The 20,113-nt window shown below is 39.4% G+C and overlaps 1 protein-coding gene across 5 annotated transcripts in view; it reads left to right on the forward strand.

Moving 5' to 3' along the window:
• CNTN4 (contactin 4) overlaps positions 1-20,113 on the forward strand; it is a 959,696-nt gene that overhangs the window by 874,208 nt on the left and 65,375 nt on the right. For all 5 annotated transcript variants that reach the window (XM_009444763.4, XM_009444772.4, XM_009444765.4 and 2 more), the window contains one exon: positions 13,246-13,373. In XM_009444763.4, coding sequence (XP_009443038.2) covers positions 13,246-13,373 — 128 coding nt within the window. The remainder of the gene's footprint in view (positions 1-13,245; positions 13,374-20,113) is intronic.

The following is a 20,113-nucleotide window of genomic DNA, read 5'->3' on the forward strand; positions in this document are numbered from 1 at the left end:
TTTTTCACATATTCTTTACTTTTGCTTCTGCTTTCAGACACATTAATAGGGACACATATTTCTCAATATTAGGAAAAGCTATTTCAACAAGTAAAATTAGAAAGCAAACAGGAAAAAAAAAAGAACTATTTAATTATAACCAAAGATCTAATGGTAAATTTAAAGAAAATCTCTTAAATGTGGTTACATTTTTTACTTCCTGTTTTATTTCTTTCCTACACCCTCCAACACTGCAGGATAGCATGGTAGGAAGGGTACAGGCTCTCTAGTGAGCCCTGAGCTCAAAACTCCACTCTATTTCTTGTAAATGACATTGACTTTGGATGTTTTAATTTACTTCTCTGGATTTCATTTTCTTAACTGAAAAATCAGGATAATGTTACTCCTCAGAATTGTGCAGATTAAATGAGATAATAAATGCAAGCAGCCAACATCACCCAATAGGATGTTGTAGGTGCTTAATAAACTTCTTAAGCATCTCCATGCGCCCAATACTCAACTTAGCATATTTACAGTTTTTCTTCTGGGTCTCTTGGTCCATTTCTGTCCACGTCTTCTTTATTTCTAATTATTTCTAGAGACAGCTGCACTTTGTTATTAAACTATTCTTTTACAAGCTACTCTGCTGTCCTGATTTTGTTATATAAAGCTTCCTGAGTGCCTTATATATTTTAATGTTTTTTTCTCATTATAAAAGTTATATTACTTATTATGATGCTTTGGTAAAAGTATATGGAAGTATAGAAAATAACAAATAATATTGCTTTAAATAATATTACTTTCCTGTCCTTACCCCCATTCATCCTCACAATGCCTTATGGAATTATGTTGAAATTGTCTCAGGTCCTAAATTCTCAGAAGAAAGGAATTCTAAATCTTATATTAGTGGAAACATGGAGATCTTGCATCAATGAAATACAGCAATTTAAGAAACAAATTTTAGGCAAAACGACATCCAAACATGTCCTTTACTTTATTTCCTTTTCCCAAAGACATGGTGTTTCTAGTGTTATATGCTTACCATGTGAATAAATAAAATCACAAAATTTTACCAGCCCAAGAAAAGTATTTCTCATGTTCATCATGCACTGTGTCACGAAGAACAATTAAAATTAACTCTGTGATCTTTAATACTCATCCAGCCCCAGGCAGAGAGTTATTGCCAGGTTATTTTAAAGGGCTTTCAAACTGTTGTTCAGAGGAAGTTAAACCTGGATCAAACCAGGTTAAACAAACACAAGTTTATTTTCTCTTTTGAGCAATGCTGCAGACAAGGGCAATAGGGTCTGAACGCAGCTTGTTCTTCAGGTGGCCTGAAATGCACAGGTTGTTCAGCAGTTTATTAAACCCAAATCTTACAACAGAAAGCAAATTATCTCTAAGGGAACTTTGTCACCAGGGTGTCTGTTCAATAGTGATGTCTATTGCCACCACAGAGACTACACGGAAAGATCAATGACAGGTTTGCCTGAAATTACCCCTGGAGGAGGTGTCTTCCTATTGACCTACATTAGATTTGTTATCCAAAATACCTTTTTTTCCTTAAGATGGGGAGCAAAGCCATCTTCTAGAGGTCTCAATTGACTCTTTATAAATTGCAATTACCACAAAACAATCTTTCTTTCTATAATTCAAAATAATTCATTCCTTCCCATCATGCTGAGAATTTCCACGTATCTTTTGAAATCAAGTATGTAAGCTTGGGCAAATTTCAGCTAGAAGTTAAAATACCTTTTGAATTTTATGAAAAGAGATAGCCAACGAAATTCAAACCAAAACAAGTCTTTTTTTTTTTCTTTTCAGAGAAAAGTCTTGGTGTTATTTGCTATCAGGTAGGTCTATAGCATACAGCCTACCCATGCCAATTAATCTGCCAGGCTTTTCTAATTTCTCAACTGGCACAAAGCCAGAGACCCCTGTACTGCATCCATATGTCAGCTCTTGCAGTCACAGGCTAATTCTCCTGTTGATAGGTTGAATATATGAATCTTTATCTCTGTCTCTTCATTGTCACCTCTCCACTCCTTCCACATTGTGACTATTTCTTGGGCATTGTATTCCAAAATTATGCTGTATTGCTTTTGCCTCAAGGGCAAGTAAAGACAATGCCTTTCTCATAAGCAGTTCAGCTTTCAGGCAGAACAGCTTAGAATACCACAGGTTGCCATTTTGGTGTAGATCCTCCTCTGTCTTATTTTGGTTATAATTTTAATACCAAAGTAAATATTTATCACTTGGCCAGAGTAACAAGAAAAAGATCAAATGAGAGATGTAGTTTAATCCAACCAACAAACTGGGTTAATTACAGAAGAAATTAAAATTGCAGGCGGGCCCTAATCTTTTTTTTCCTACTGGACTTTTATTCTTTGATACATTACCCATTACCACCCCCAAACTGTCTTTTATACTCCTCATTTGATTGTTATTATATCACCGAGAGAGCAATAATTGCAAGTCTCTGTTAGCTGCTGTTGGGGAAAAGGCCAAGCCTTCTACAGGCTGGAAGGAGGCTGAGCAGTGGGCATGGGAGGTGGTGCCAGGCCCACAAAAGCAGAACCCCTCCTGCGTATCACTTCCTCTGCCCCTTGTCTAAGGGCTTCAAACAAGGTCTAACAGCCCTGGGGGGTTTCCCTCTCTTGATACCCGTTATGGGTTAAACAGTATCCCTGTAAAAATCATATTCACCTAGAATCTCAAAATGTGACCTTATTTGGGCCCTTTGCAGATGTAATCAAGTTAAGATGAGATCGTGCTGGATTGCATAGGCCCTAATCCAGTGACTGATGTCCTTATGTAAGGAGAGGGAAATGTGGATACAGAGGGAAGACAGTGTAAACAGACGCACATCCTCCGCACCATGTGATGATGGAGGCAGAGATTGGAGTGATGCCTCTGCAAGACAAGGAACACCAAAAAACAAAAGGGCCAACAGCCGCCAGAAGCTGGGAGTGAACCAAAGGGTTTCTCCCGCAGAGCCTCCAGCAGCAACCAACCTGGCCAATACCTTCATGTCAGACTGCCATCCTCCACCACTGCCAGAGTATAGATCTTTATTGTTGTAAAGCACCTGGTTTGTGGTGTGTTGCTATGGCAGCCATAGGAAACTACTACCACACCACACCCATCGTCCCCTCCCACTGCATTGCTCTGTTCTCTCTGTCCAGTAACTGTCTTGAGTGGAAACATTGAAGAGGGGATAGATCGTGGCCTCATAACCACAGTCTACCCTAAATCCCGGCCCCATGTACTCAGGCACATGCTGCTACTGGTTTAAAGTCGGGGTTCACAGTCTCAAAGGCCTGCAGGGGCCTGGTAGGAACATTAAAGAGAGGTTCAAGCCAGGCATAGACGGGAGCTAGAAAACCCATCTGCTCAAGAGGGCTGCTGCCCGTCTCCTCCAGCCTATTGGTGCCCTAAGGGGATATGTTGCCAGTATTGCCCTATCTTCCCATATGTCACAATTAGCCAGGAATGGGCTTTTGTATGAAATCATACAATTATTAGATTGTTATTTTAATTGTGTAGAAAAAGCAAGCTCATCTGTGGCTGTGTGAAGTTCCTCTGGTCTATTAATGACGAGCTCGCGGACACGTGCCCAATTCTGTCCTGCCTTATGATGTACGTGAGACCTTTGGTTGGGGGATGCCTGTCTAACCGCCCTCATTCTAGGGCATCGCTGATGGCCCCTGGGGTCAGCAGTCTTTCCTTCCTGGAGCCAGGCCTCCTGTGACAGCTCTGCCATCCTCCCAGTCTGCTTAAGCTGAGAAGTAGTCTTACCGAAATATAAGTTAGTCGCTCACCCCTTGCAGAGTTCAATTAACTGGAGTGAGGTCTGGTATAAAGAAAGCGATTTATTCCAAAGCTAGCTTGGGGAAAGAAATACAGATGTCCTGCCTTAAGTATACCACTTCACTTTTGGAACAGAAAGCGGGTACTTTTCAAAGGTAGAGGAGGAAGCAAGCAAAACGTGATAGCTCTGGTGCCTTATCTACGAGGTGGTCGAGCTTGTGACTGCTGGCACCTTTGTGGACAGGACTAGGCTGCAAACTTACCAGGTGGGAAGGAGTTTCCTATCTCTTGAGGCAGTCACCTGATAGGAGGGAGTTTTATAAAATTGAGGCAGCCTCCTGGTGGGTGAAAGTTTCTTTCTGGAGCGCCTAAGCACATAGTTAGATGAACTTGCCCTGTAGGGAGTGTCTGGTGAAGGGGAGGTAAAAGGCTATATTTGCATTTCTAAAGGGCTAAGTAGGAAGTGGGGAACCAGGGGAATGAGAAGAGAAAAGAGAGAGAAAAAAATAATTAAACCATCTTAGAAAAATGGGGCTACTTGGTGACAGTAGCAGTAATTATTTTAACTATGTTTGGGATTTTGTAGTAAATTTTAGCTCCTCAGGAGTCTAGTCTCCCTTGTAATGTGTAGATCTATTGTTTCACTTTCAGGCTTTCAGCTTTCAAACATGTTTTCTGGAACCAATCATGTATAAAAGAGAGTAGAAGCCTTTTAAGGCCCTTTGAGTTTTTTTTTTTTTTTAATTGCATATAATTTTAAGTGAGCTACTTTATTCTTGATCTAACAATAATAAAGATGATTTAAAATTTAACATAACAGTTTGTCACTTTTTTGTGTATTTTGTTTGTTTGTTGAAAGGAAATGATCACTCCATAATTTCTTTCTTTGCAGGAGAGAAGTGGTTTTCTAAGTTGTATTCTGAAGGGATTTATTTCTAAGGAAGTGTTTCAGTGTGACTTAAAGGCAAGCAAGGATACGCTGTCTCCCTCTACAGCAGTTAGGCTTCCTGCTGAACTGCTCAGAAAAATCATAGGTCTCCATTTTGGGATAATCCTCCTCTTTTGGGTGATAGAGTGAATTTGGCAGCTTTTGTCTTGTGTTACTAAAGCCCCCCGCAAAAGAAAAGATCAGCATTTTTAAAGGTCCTGTGTCCCCAGACTGGTTTTGATTGATAGGACTGACAATGTCAACTTTTCAATGGCTGCAACTCAGAGCCTCATATGAAGAAAGATAGATTCAATTTATCTCCTGAGTCCAGATTTGTTCCTGTCCTCTGTGGATCCAAAATCTCCAGATGACAGTGAGGGAACAACTGCTTCTCTAGGCTCTAGGTAATTTACTGTGTTGTGAATTAGGTGACCTCTTTTCATGTGGGGAAAATTAAGTCTTGTGTCACGTCTGTATTTGTACTACTTGCTGCTTTATCACCTTTGACTTTTCTCTGTTGCCACCAATAATTTAAAAAGGGCCACAGGTAGGTCAAGACTAACCTGTTCTAAGCCAAGAACAGATTTACATTTTCAATTCTTTTCATCTTACTCCATCACTATTCATAAGTATTAGGAGGAGCTCAAAGTTCACTATCACCCTAATAGCTACAAGTCAGTCAGTAGTCTAACTTGAGGAAACCAAGATGAGATGGACCATAAAGGAAACTTTGAAATCTCATCCAGAAACAAACATGAAAATAAAGCTATTAAAGCGGCGCTGTTGTCTGAGGTAATACCCGACGTTTGACATCTCATGCCAAGAAAATTAAGGACACGGGCACACACAAGGAGTGAGTTTAGAGCCGAAGTTTAATAGGCAAAAGAAAGAGAAAGAACAGCTCCCTCTCCTGCGAGAGAGAGGAACATTCAAATGGGACTTCCGGCTTGTGTTGGAGTACACCAGATTTTATAGACAGGCTTGAGGAGGCGGTATCTGATTTACATGGGGCCCAAAGATTGGATAGACCAGGTGTGACGTTTACATAACTCGTGGGGGCTGGCTGGACCACCCTAATATTATGCAAATGAGGTCTTTGCCTGGCCAGCACCACCCTGTTGTCTGCTTCTTGCTGTACACGTGGCTGGCAAAGAGAAGGGAAGATGGAGCCACTATTTTAAACATGCCTAGTCCCAGGTAGTCTTTTCCTATTGGCACAGCTGCCAGCATTCACCCATGCACGCTTCCAGCTTGCTTGTCTATGTCTGCAGCTCGATTTTACAAGCTGCTCTTTGTTAGAAAAGAAAATGATTTAGGGGCTGCTTTTCATTAAAAGGAAAACCTTGGCCGGGCGCGGTGGCTCACACCTGTAATACCAGCACTTTGGGAGGCCGAGGCGGGCAGATCACGAGGTCAGGAGATCGAGACCATCCTGGCTAACACGGTGAAACCCCGTCTCTACTAAAAATACAAAAAATTAGCCGGGCGTGGTGGCAGGTGCCTGTAGTCCCAGCTACTCGGGAGGCTGAGGCAGGAGAATGGCGTGAACCCAGGAGTTGGAGTTTGCAGTGAGCCTAGATCGCAGCACTGCACTCCAGCCTGGGCGACAGAGCGAGACTCCATCTCAAAAAACAAAAAAAGGAAAACCTTACCGAGGACTCCCGTACCCTCACTATCTGCCTAAATAATTTCTCCTTAACTCCTGTATCACTATCCTTGGACTGGATTTAGGTACTATATTCATGAAAAAAAAAATGAATGTAATATTAGTGGAAAAACCATTTTTCTAAGTTGGTAGAAGATCCAAATGGAAAGGAAGAAAATATCTAAGTATTTATATTGAGTTGCATTTCAAATTTTTCCTTCAGCTAGCCAAATTTGTACCCCAAGGCCGAATGCTAGCTTTATAGCTTATTTCTGGCTTATAAAAATCCCATAAAACATTGGCCGAGTGTGGTGGCTCACTCCTGGCATCTGAGCACTTCGGGAGGCTGAGGCCCTCGGATCACTTGAGGTCAGAAGTTTCAGACCAGCCTGGCCTACATGGTGAAACCCCATCTCTACTAAAAATACAAAATATTAGCTAGACGTGGGGGTGCATGCGTAGCTATTAGGGAGGCTGAGGCGAGAGAATCGCATGTACCGAGGAGTTGGAAGTTGCAGTGAGCCGAGATCGTGCCACTGCACTCCAGCCTGGGTGACACAGCAAGTATCTGTCTCAAAAAATAAAAAAATAACAAAAAACACATTAAAAGCAACAGGTCAAATTGTATACTTAGCCTTTATATGCAGAAAAATATAGCCAAAATTATGTGATACAGCTGTGTATGAAGAAATATCAGGTCCTTTTTTCTTCATATTCAGAACTGTGTGGTTATTCTTCCATTATAGATAGCATTTGTCAATCTTCTACCAAAAAGTTCTATCAAGGCAGTCATCACAGAATCATCTTCAGAATCCATTCCTTCCATTCTACTTTTACTACCACCGTCACCTGAACAACTTCAGTAATTTCTTGGAAAGATTGCACTCTTCCTGTTGTCAGGGCTGAAAACTCAATTTCTATAAATTATTGGCTTATATAACTGGGGCATCCAAGGTGTTGACTTCCACCGTGGACAGAAATGGGCTCAAAAATGTGATAAGGTCGCTGCTTCTCTTTCTCTCTCTCTTTCTCTTGGGCTCTGTTTGTCTTTGGATGGCTTCCTTAAGGCATGCTTTCTCTATATGGTAGGCAAAATAATTGCCAACAATTCTAGATTCCCATCTTCCAAATTTAGCAATCCCAGCAGAAAGAGATTGTTTTCTCAAAGAGCTCCTGGTTTTGATGGCATGCTTCTACACCCATCACTACAGACAAGAGAATAGGGTCTCCTGACTGGCCAGCTCTGGGTCCCTGCCCATCTTTATACCTAGATAGTTTGTCAAACAGCTTTCCCATTGAAAACAGTAATGCTCATTTTACTGTGCACTTATAGAAATGTGTATGTTATTGTATAGAACACATTGGCATTATTTCTAGATATATAATCATCAAAAGTAATGATTTATTATGAGCCTGAGAACAAAAACAATAATTTTCACATCACTAGAAAAATAGCACAAAGCTTGCCGGGCGCAGTGGCTCACGCCTGTAATCCCAGCACTTTGGGAGGCGAGGCGGGCAGATCACGAGGTCAGGAGATCGAGACCATCCTGGCGAACACGGTGAAAACCTGTCTCTACTAAAAATACAAAAAATTAGCCAGGCATGGTGGCGGGTGCCTGTAGTCCCAGCTACTCGGGAGGCTGAGGCAGGAGAATGGTATGAACCCTGGAGGTGGAGCTTGCAGTGAGCCGAGATCGCAGCACTGCACTCTAGCCTGGGCGACAGAGCGAGACTCCATCTCAAAAAAAAAAAAAAAAAAGCACAAAGCCTAATATATAGGAGGTATTTAGTAAATAACTATGAATAGATGGGTTCAATATATCATCCCCCTTCTGTGTCTGTTTGGTGTCACCCATATGCTTTGTGAGGCATCATAATGTGTTGTAGGACTTCAGAGTGGCAGAACTACTCAGCAGTTGTCTTAGTCTTAACAGAATCCTTTGTAATTGCTTGAAACAGTGGGTCCAGGAAGGCACAGAGCTTCACTTAATAGAACATGTGGCTAACTCTGGTCTATTCATGAGTGTCTCACTGACATATGCCCAAGCACCTGTCCCGCCTGGTGTATTTTACGTGTCAGGCATCGTTCTAAGCACCGCACATCTTAACAACAACTCTATGGGATGTATATAGTTACTTTTATTATCCCATTTTTACAAACAAGGAAGCTGAGTTACAGAGAGATTAACTTTCCCAAAGTCACACAACTTCTAAGTAGTAGAAGCATGATTTGAGCCTAGACAGTGTAGTTCCAGAGTTTATGTTCTTAGTTACTACACTATATTGCTGTATAAAAAAGTGGTTGAGTTTCTCCAAAGAATAGTTTATCAAACTTGATATTACCCCCACATTTGGATAATAGTAAGAATAAGCGGTCACAGCAATATGTTGTGATTTAATGAAGACTACTGAAAATTACCCCTTCTACAAATGATCTCCCTCACTGTTTTCTCTCATCTGGAATTCTAACAGTTAGGGTCTTACCTCTCTTACTTACCTCTTTGCAAATAACAGTGGGAGAGTTGAGACCCTAAACCAATATCAGGCACTGAAATATTTAAAATAAATAGTATAATAGTTTATAAAATTATTTTGTAATTTCACAAGGCCCATAGGAAATTGGATAGGGAAACTCTGAGGACAAGGGGCAAAGAGAGCCTTCTACTAAGACTGTTAAAAGCTAGCTGGCTTTTATGCCATGCAGATACCAAAAGCAGGAAGCAGGGATGGAAATGATGGTGGGGAAAACATTTGAAGAGTGTGAAGCACTTTAAGTTAACGAAATTTTCACCGATCTTATCTCATTATAGAAGAAGGGATTTTAAAAACTGAATTAGACCAGCAGTTCTCAAATGGGGTGGTTTTGACTCCCAGCGTATCTTTGACAATCTCTGGAGACTTTTTTGATTGTCATGACGTGGGGAAGGGTTAGAGCTATGGGAGTCCAGTGGGTATAGGCCAGGGATGGTGCCCATTATCCCCCCCAGGACAAAGAATTGTTCAGTCCAAAATGTCATCAGTGCCAAGGTTGGGAAACTCTGTCTCAGAGCTTGCATAAGTAACTTGGCTATGCCATATACTTGACAAGTTTCAGAGTCAAGGCTAGAATCCAAGTAATCTGATGACAAGTCCTTTACTTGTTTCCGTATTCATTTCCTTCGGCATGTCAGAGTTTGATACAGGCGATGGCTTTAGGTTTTTGGAATGATCGTGATACTATTTTTAATGGTATAAGTTATTAATAGGTGTTTTTGCTTTTAAAGAGTCATCTCACCCCTCAGAATGTTTAATATGCTCCAAGCCAGTGTTACCTCATGAAAGATAAGTCTGTACATAAAACACAAATGTCACCTTACATATTGAATTCTCATATGCCAGTGTTTCACAATTTCTAGCAAATTATTTTATAAATGGAATGTGACCAACTCCTTTAAAGCTATTTTTGTTATTATTGAGGTAATTAAGATTTGTTCACCACTCTGTTTTTGTCAGTGCATCTGCTCCTTGGCAAATGAGGTATCAGATGGTCTTTATTGAGCAACTGTTATATGCGTAGCTGTGATGTGAATGAACAAAAGGCCTTCTTGTCTGTGTCTTTTTTTTAGCCAGAGCTTGGATTTAGCTTATGCTAAATTATTTTTTTAATTGTAGATTTTAGATGTTTTATTATGAGAAGTTGGTAATCATCTGTGTAAACTAATAAGAACTTAAAATTCATCATACATTTACTTATTTTTTTACCTTGATCTTCTAGTAAATGTTTAGCTTCATAGATTTAGGCTGCTATGTAAGGACATTCTCCTGTATCTGAGTAATGTGATTTAACAGAGTAATTTGCTTATGAGCATCTCTGATTCTTTCTTTATTGGCAGGAGGACTTGCACCTCTGCTTCTCATTTTGTCACTTTGGGTTCAGACACCTCTGTGATAGCCATCACTGGGGGCAGATTTCAGTAGACTTTGAAAAACTTGTTTTCCCTGAGGCTCCATATGCTTCCTGGTTTGCAAAATATAATGACCGGCAAATCCTTCAACAACAGCAATGGTTAGGCCTAGCAGTTACCACCTCACTGGCCATGGCTCCAGCTCGGCTCCCTTGCCTCCACCAGAAGCATGGGTCACCCCAGCCCAAAGGCCAAGACCTCCAACGCCAGGCCTCTACCAGAAAGCAACATAGGCACCGCCAGCAGGTACAAACTGCCCAACCACAGGTGCCCTTGTGCCTTGTCTGCCTCTTGTACCTTGATTGGGGATGACTCAGTTAATTTGCGTATTGATTTCAAATTGTCAGAAGTAACAGTCAAAATACAAACAGAAGGCTGATGTAATTACTATATTAAAAGAAAATATATTAAAATGATGTTGTCCAATTTTTCCTATATATACAAATGATCAAATAAGAGAATACTTTTTTTTTTTTTTTTTTTGAGACAGGGTCTCGCTCTGTCTCCTAGGCTGGAGTGTAGTGGTGCCATCTCGGCTCACTGCAACCTCCACCTCCTAGATTCAAGCCATCCTCCCACCTCAGCCCCCCAAGTAGCTGGGACTATAAGCTCAAGCCAGCACACCTGGCTAATTTTTGTGTTTTTTGTAGAGACAGGGTTTTGCCATGTTGCCCAGACTGGTCTCAAACTCCTGAGCTCAAGTGATCCTCCTGCCTCAGCCCCCCAAAGTGCTAGAATTACAGGCGTGAGCCGCCACACCCAGCCTCGCAAACACAATTTTAAAGATGAAAGAGAACCACTGCCTAGTAAATATCAGGAAACCTCTAGGAACCTTACTGACCCTATCTTACCTAATTCTTGCTATCAGTCTATAAGATGGACATTGTTAGTTCTGTTTCATAGAAGAGGAAGTAAAAACTGAGAAAGTTAAGTAAGTTGTCTTTAGTGGTACAGCTAGAACCGACAGCCCTGGAATGTGAACTCCCATCCCTCTGATTCCAAAATTCTTTGTAGAATTCTTCCACCTTCATACCCTCTCATCAGACTGAGTCATAGATCTGGACCGGGTCTTCAGGAAGACTGTAGCTTCTCCATCTGTAAGAGCCTTCAAAAAAGTATATGCAGCATTTGCAACCCAGCGCATTTACATCTTCACCTGTGTTTTTAAAATGCTTGCTCAAAAGTTCTATGAAGTGAGGCTCTGCCCATCCTAGACCCCTGTTTCAGATATTTGAAAGGACTCTGTTAAGTATAGCACTAGTGCCAAGTGGTTCAACCACTCTGAATTCCTACAACGTATTACCGATTTTTCCCTTAGGTTATTTATTTATTCATGTATGTACTCGGCCACTTAAGAAATATTTCTAGTATCCACTACACGCCATCCTGTGTACTAGACCCAGGAGGTTCAGTCGTAAGACAAACACCATCCCTTCCCTCAGAGATGCTACCATTCCATGTGATAAGACAACTAACAAGCAAACAAATAAAATTTCCTGATTGAATTTAGTGGGAAGAAATAAAGTGGCTGCAGGAAAACAGGGAGACAGGGAGAACCACCGTAAACAGTGAGTTGGGAGAGATCTATCAGGAAAAGCTACCTCTACACTGAGATCCTGAAGGTGAGAAGGTGACAGCTATGTCCAGATACAGGGAAATGTGTTCAAAGCAGGCAGAAGAGCAAGTGCAAAGGCCCTGAAGTGGGAAGGATTTCAAATACTCTGGAATATGCAGAAGGCCAGTGTGACTAGAGTTCCTCGAAGGGTAGAAAGATTAGAACAAAACAGTAAGCGAGAGAGGCTTTTTAAAAAGCTAGATCCATTAGGCTTTATAATAAGGCTCCAGCAAGAAATTTTTTCAGAATGCAATGGCAGAGCCAAGGATATAGCTTTAAGCCAGGAGAGTGATATAATCGGATTTAAATTTTAAAAGATCATCTGGCCACTGACTGAAGAATGGATTTGAGGGACAAGAGTAGAAATAGGCAGGCCAATTAGGAGGCTGTTTTGATAGACTAGGTGAGAAGGAGGGAGTGAAAGGGATGGAAAGATGTGGGCAGATTTGAAATAAAAGAGACATGTAACAGACATTTACCTTGAATGAGGTATCTGTCAGGTATCTGTGAGGTATCTGTCAGGACACAGGGCTATCTGTGTCCATTTTTTACTTCTCTGACAAGCCTCTAAGCCAAGCTGTGTGTCTTATTCATCTTTGTATTTTCCTACTTCTCTTCTGGTAGTCCTGTTGAAAACAGAGTTCTTCAAAATTCTTCCTCTTCCAGATTTTGCATCTGTCAACAAAAACATTTTCTTCCCTGCAGAAAGTAGATGTTTGTCTCTTATTGTGGGGCCTGAGGTTTGCCATCCACATTTGCTATTCTGCCAAAGTCACACTGAGTCGTGGAATATTTTAATTTTTTTTAAGTTCAGTTTTTACATCTCATTAAAAATGTATTGGCTGACATATTTCAGAAATAAATATGCTTAATAATACCTCATTTAATTTAAGGCTCTCATTTAGAAAAAACACTTTCAATGAAAAGACTTAAATTGATTAATCAAGGGATTTTTTCTTATTCCTCATTAGCAGTTATAAGACTAACGGTGATCTACCATAAGCCTTCCCTTTGCCTAATGTGGTTAGAGCTCCCAAAGAGAAATTGTTACAACCTGTCTAATATTTATAATGGCTATTCCAACTGACTGTTGAGACCATTTTAGCAAGAAAAGAATTAAAAACACTAAACAAGTCACATGTCTCAATTATGTTTATGTATATGTGGACAAATACCCTAAATAAAGATGAGGCTGTCATCTTTACTACAAATAATGTAGCAATGATTTATGGTTTGAACAATGACAGAATGACAGAAATAATTTGCAGTAGGTCATATGAGATAAATTTCACCATTTTTGGTTCATTTACTTTGATTTCAGAATTACCATTTCTGAAGATGGAAACCTCAGAATCATCAACGTTACTAAATCAGACGCTGGGAGTTATACCTGTATAGCCACTAACCATTTTGGAACTGCTAGCAGTACTGGAAACTTGGTAGTGAAAGGTAATGGCTAACCCAAAGAATTCGAATATTAATATATGTGTCCTCATGTCTAATAATGTAATCTACAGAAGTGGCATCATTCATATTAATATGTACAGATACCACTGTATTGCTAAATTAATTCATCATGGCAAACATGATATGATTAATAATTCTTAGAGAACTGCTGGTAATTAATATGATTGAAAGGCTGTCTTATTTCAGAATCATCCAATACAATTTTGAGAATTATAGCCATTGTATCTATTATAGTATTGTAACTAATGTTATCTTCAATCCTTTAATTAAATTTCTTTCAAGTCTCTATAGATTTGAAATTCATGTCTAGGAACACTATTCCAACAAATTAAAAACTCAAGACTCATGTACTATTTTTAGCAAACACTGTTTAAACAATGACATTGGTAATTTTTAAGATAGCTGTCCCGTTTATTCAGAGATATGGATATGGTTTATTATACTAATAGAAGGCTTTGATCACCTCTATGCTTTGCCTTAGTCACCCAGCCAACCTTGTCGGTTTTAAGGAAATAAAATTCCCATACACCATAGCCTGGGTGCTTTATAATTTTTATAGCAGAAAGTCCTTTATGCTCTTAGCAAAGCACATGAGTGAAACTATTTCAATATTAGCTTCATGGCATGGGCTGGAAGTGCTGAGTAACCATTGAAAAGGAGAAAATCTTAATTTACATTTCATTCGCATTTCTTTCACTTTATATATTGCCCTGTCATAGGATTTTTGAGTTGAAGGGATCTTGACAATGATTTGACTGAAGAAGATGAGGCTCAGGTTGGTGGTTCTCTCAAGGTCACGAGTAGCAGGAGACCTGAACCCAGATCCTGATTCTGAGTTCTTCTTGGTCCTTTATGCTGCACCAGGAAACAGGAAGCCTTTCCTGTTTCTGAGTAATTTATACAGATGGGTCATATCATATTATTTCCTTCTTGCCCATTTGTAGTTCCCTTGGTGAAGACAGATGAAGGCAAATAAAAATAACAAAAAAACAATTTGCCTTTAATTTAAAGAAGAAAGCTAAAAATTACCTAATTAAATATTTTAGGGTCATTAGAAGTTGGAAATGTACTACTCTTTTGGGAAATCTTTTTATCATTAACATACTTGACCATGCAGATAGAAAATTGGAAGTCCAAGAGTTAGAACTAAATATATGTTTAGATTGATTACAGCTATTTCAGTCTATTAATTACTTCCTCAGAGCACTAGCATCAGTGTATGACTGACTGCTTGTTCACTCTGTTTCATAGGCAAAGGAAAAAGAGGTTAGATAATATTTGTAAAGCGCAGTTCTAGCTAGAGGTTTTTGCTAATGTATGACTGTCTTGGCTAAAGGAAGTTTAGTAATCATTTAGGACCAAGAGAGATCTCAATGTTTCAGAGCTGGTTAGACACAGAGCTGGGATCTGTTATAGATTGTTTGTGAATTATGGAGATATAAGAGAATATTAGGTTGACATCTTAAATCATAGTTAAAAGACAGGGATTGAAGTCAGAGTGATCTGGGTTTGAGTCTCATTTCTACCACTTACCAGCTCTTAGACAAGACACTTAGCCTGTGTGGGGATAATAGCAGTGCCAGTCTCATGGAGTTGCTTTGATAACTGTGAAAATCCATGTTAAGTGATTAGTGTGGTGCCTGGCACCTAGGAAATATTAATAGTTGTTTTGTTTATAAATATATTTTCATAAAATGAGGTTGTTTTGATGACTGTGGTAATCCATGCTAAGCGATTAACAGGGTGTCTGTCACCTAAGAAATATTAGTATTTGTTTTGTTGTTTATATATTTTCAAATGGATATGCGTGTATTCTAAATCATGTTGAAATGAACATTTATGATATTTCCACCCCAATAGAATAATTAGCAAAGAGAAGTGAGCCTATAATAAAGAAACGGCTAAGAATATGAAAGATTCAAAACAGCTAAGCATAGAAACCGTATATATGGTGTCTCATATTGTTAAAAGTAGGGTATTTTCACAGGTAGGAACAAGGTATGTTCTGTATTTTATTATCATCCTTCTTATAAGTATTGGCTTCCTTGGCTCTCCCAAGAGTTGGCAGAAAGGAGAGGCCTCTATTTCCCATCAGAGTTTGCATCCCAGTGATACCACAAGCCCCAGGACAAAACCGTTCCCAACCAACTGTGCAGATCCCTGCTGCTCATTTTACACTGAATCACGGTGCAAAGCCTACAAATATATCAGGGATTAAATACGTTATAGTTGCCTCATTTTTGTGTGGTTATAAATATTGCTAAGATAGTAACTTCTACCTTTTCTAACAAACAAAATAATTTATTTCTTGCCTTCTAGTAAAATGTGAACAGGTATTCACCCAAGTAAGTATAGGATATAGTTTTAGGCAGTTTACAGTTACAATTTTTTAAAATTTTATTAACTATTTGTTTCTTTCAAGGTATATTAGGAGAACACTAGTTTTCCACTAACGGCAATGATAACAACAATATTTCAAAATAAATTTAAGTAAAGAAGTGAGTCGGTACAAAGAAAAGTACTAAATATGCATTGTTATAGGAGGATATGCAAAAAATCATGAAGATGGTATATTTGAATGTCTAAAACTAGGAAACATGACTTGAGGACAATTTCCAGGAGAGTTTTAGTGGACTTATAGATGCAGAATTAGTATGTCCTGCCCATGCTACCCACATGATTTGCTGAAACATTCACAACACTTTAAAAACTGAAATTTCCTAATAGGTGAGAGAACGAGGAGGGACTGAGGTAGGAAGAGCCTGGCCCAGTACAAAAAGAGGGAGGCAGGGATGTGTAGGTATGAGCCGTGAGGTTAAGGGATGATGTGCCCAGGTAGCCTGATTGACAGGTAGAATTCGTGTGTTTCCAAGCAGAGTTATTTCTGGCAGTGGCTCCTGGTTCTGAGCTGCAGTTGGTTTCTCCACAGAGGTCCTCCGATTCTTATATTCTTCTTCTAGGTGAGGTGGGGGAAAAAAGTTTTATTTGGCCAATATGTTCACAGGAGTTAACAATCCTGTTACTTTAGATAAGGTCAGAAGAGATTTGGGGGATCATTTATCTCCCAGTGTGGTTGGTTCTCACTCCCATTAGCATTAATGGGAAGTACGTGTGTCTGCAGAGGGGCCATCCACAGTGCGAGGTCTCCAAGAAGGACATTAACATAAATGGAGAAATATAATTTAAAAATCTGCCCCATAAAGCACGATATAGGCAGAGAAAACCATTCTGAACTCTGCATGAACTGTGCCAAGTCCTGAATCCCACATCAAAATGCTTGAGCCCAGGCACCTTTAGTGCAAGTGTAACAGCTTAGCCAGAAATATGACTGAGCGCTGTATTTTAATTCAATTTTGAGATCTACAAAGGGACTAATTCATCAGAGAAGGTGTTCTGTAACCTTAAAATGTGCTTGTATTCTTTCCGATTTCCTCATGTGTCTGGGATTAAAACACCGTGAAGGTCAGGCATCAGAACATATCTTTTCTAACCTTTTTACAATAGTTCTATCATTAACCATGCTTTTAAAATCCAATTCTCTTTCTCCCTACCCTTGCCCCCATGTTTTGGAGAGAGGCTGAAGATAGTGTCAAACACAGGGTCAGCAAGTAGGGGAGGAGAGGGAGGTGGCACATCTATTCCACCAGATACAGGAGGTTTAGAATAAACCTCTGACAAGCAATCATCACATGGATAAATATTCAGATTCTGCAGTGAGCAGGCTCCCAAACTGCAGAATTCTGACAGGTGCCCAGGGGGCTCTTGATTATCATCCCATCATCTGAATTCCTAAATTTTACTGGTTTTATTTTTCAGGCTAGTTATAATGTACTTGGGATTTGGTTTGCTGTCTCATTTTAAGCAAGAACAGTTCTTAAGTCAAACCCTCAAATACTAACAGAAAGCATAATGTTAGACCTTTAAACAAAAATGTGCTTTTGTGATCATTGACATCATTGAGAACTCTATGGAGGGCAGGGTACATTTATATGCAATATTGTACTTACTAAATCATGTTTATCTCCACAGCAGAGTTAAAGGGGTGGTGGTGGGTGGGGATTTTGCATGACACGGTGCCTCTGCTGTACAGGTTTCATATGACAGATATTTTTAAGTAGCAGTCCTAGAGAAGAGCAATTTAGAGTATTTGTTTGGATGTAGTTCAACAAGATAACTATGTTAATAGCAACCCTCACTCCTATTGATTATCTCCAGGACTCAAAATGTAGGGCAGTATGCTGTGGATGCTGTTAACATAGTCATCTTGCTGAACTACATCCAAACTGACCTTGAGCAATTTTGCAACTGGTGGTTCCAGACTATACTTTGGGAAACACTGTCCTACACCAAAGAACTTTGTACATGCATGCCACCTAGCAAGTGAAAGTTCAGTAGGGTGCATATTAGAAATGCAGATCTCCTGGGCCTCACTCCTACCCTAACAAATCTAACTCCTAGGGAGGAGGCCTGGAAAAACCTACATTTAAAATAAATACCCCAATTGATCCTTATACACATCAGAGTTTAGAACATTGCATTTTCAGGGGTTTCACACTATGCTCTGTGGGCCAAATCCATACCTGTTTTATATACCCCAGGGGCTAAGCATGGTTTTCACATGTTAGCTGGTTGAGAAAAAAACCAAAAGAACCATAATATTTTTGGGCATGAAACTTTTATGAAATTCATCTTTTAGTGTCCATAAATAAAGTTTTGTTGTCACATAGCCATGTCATTTTTTTTACATATTAACTAAGGTTGCTCTTGCCTTACAACAGCAAAGTTGAGTAATTATGACAGAGACTGTGTAATTTTTTTTTTTTTTTTTTGAGATGGAGTTTCCCTGTTGTTGCCCAGGCTAGAGTGCAATGGTGAGATCTCAGCTCACCACAACCTTTGCCTCCCGGGCTCAAGCGATTCTCCTGCCTCAGTCTCCCTAGTAGCTGGGATTACAAGCAGATGCCATGACGCCCAGCTAATTTTTGTATTTTTTAGTAGAGACAGGGTTTCACCATGTTGGTCAAGGCTGGTTTCGAACTCCTGACCTCAGATGATCTGCCCGCCTCGGCCTCCCAAAGTGTTGGGATTACAGGCATGAGCCACTGCACCCCCCAAGACTGTGTAATATATAAGTACCTATATAATATCCTCAACTTTGCCACTTCTGCAAAACCTTAAATATTTACTAGTAAGTCCTTCACAGAAAAGAAAAATACTTATCCTTTCTTTGATAACTTTTTCTCTTCCTCAGATCTTCAAAATTCTGTCCAAGGTATAGTCTGGCCAAGCTATACACAACTTTTCTTGTACCCCTGCTGATCTTGCATGCTGGAAATTTCCACATGTCCTTGAGTCTGATTCTTAGCTGGAAGTGGTAGGGAGTTTTCTTTCCCAGGACCTTAGCCTCACCCCAGTATCCAAACGGTTGACTTTAGAACTTGAATACGAGTTGAAAATCCAGAGGAGAGATAATAAATCATTGATTGAGAGGGAGGAGGAAAATTACTTGGCAGACACTGGAACAATAATTCAATTTGATTCTCCAGCATGTGGGGAGGATTCACACAGCTGGAACCAGAATAGTAAGCTAAGAAGACCCTAAAGTAAGAAGCACATGACCTGGTGTTTTTTTAAAACACTACTCTCTTCCTAAACCTCCCACCGTCACCAGCCTAAATCAGCGGAACTGTTCCACCTTTACCTCATAATTCTCAGACTGCATGTTCTTCCTCTAATAGCAATTTTTTTTTATTTTGAAATTGACTATATAAAGTTTTACCCTAATTCTGTCTGGATTTTAAAAGAGTTCTTTTGGCTTTTCTGTTTATTTAAATGTCTAAATTCAGTGCATAGAATTACTTTTATAATAAGAAAAAATAAATTTATACTTTAAGTAGCTTTAATAGAAAAGAAGTCTTTAGTGGAAATTGACTAAGATCACAGATACACGTAACAAGAAATTATTTTGTATTTTCATTCTTCAACCCTACAAGCCGAAAAGGTTCCTGTGGTTTAGCTGAGCATTTAACGGATTCCTTTATTGCCAGAAAGAGTGCTCATTGTTCACCCCATAGAAAGTTTATTTATGTTTAAATCAACAGATTTCTTCATATATATATATATATATGTGTGTATATATATATTTGTACCAGCACCAAAGAGTATCTACAGCATTACTATTGCGCACTATATAAAATTCTTCTGTTTTAACTGTAGGACATTGGGAAATATCAACCTTTCCATGCATAGCATAATAGACGCAATAAAGTAGAGTCTTTTCAGTTGGAACTTTATTTTGCAAATGAGTTTGAAGCAGCCCAATCTTCTATGTAAAACTGTTCAAGGCTTTATACAGATTTGACAGGGGATCAATCAGAAATCAGCAACATACAATGACGGTTGGCTGCTAACACACAACAAAAGCTTTTAACATTGGTCCCTTATAACTGAATACATTTCAACCCAATTAGATATCTTCCACTGGAACCAATTATTTCTGGGTGATAATTAAGGGTATTTCTAATAGGATTAACACAAATTGTGACCCTAGGCATCTAGAGTAGGAAGGAAAAGTTTGTCATTAGAAGTGCTAAATGCTAATTATGGTAGGTCCCTCAGTAGAAGAACATCTGGCCAGAACATTTCAATACTAGATCCTGTTAGATCTGAGATCTGTCACCCTGGAGTTGGTACCAGCTATGGCAGGAGAATCTTAAAAGAAG

This window comes from Pan troglodytes, chromosome 2 (assembly GCF_028858775.2).
Source record: "Pan troglodytes isolate AG18354 chromosome 2, NHGRI_mPanTro3-v2.0_pri, whole genome shotgun sequence".
Lineage (NCBI taxonomy): Eukaryota > Metazoa > Chordata > Mammalia > Primates > Hominidae > Pan > Pan troglodytes.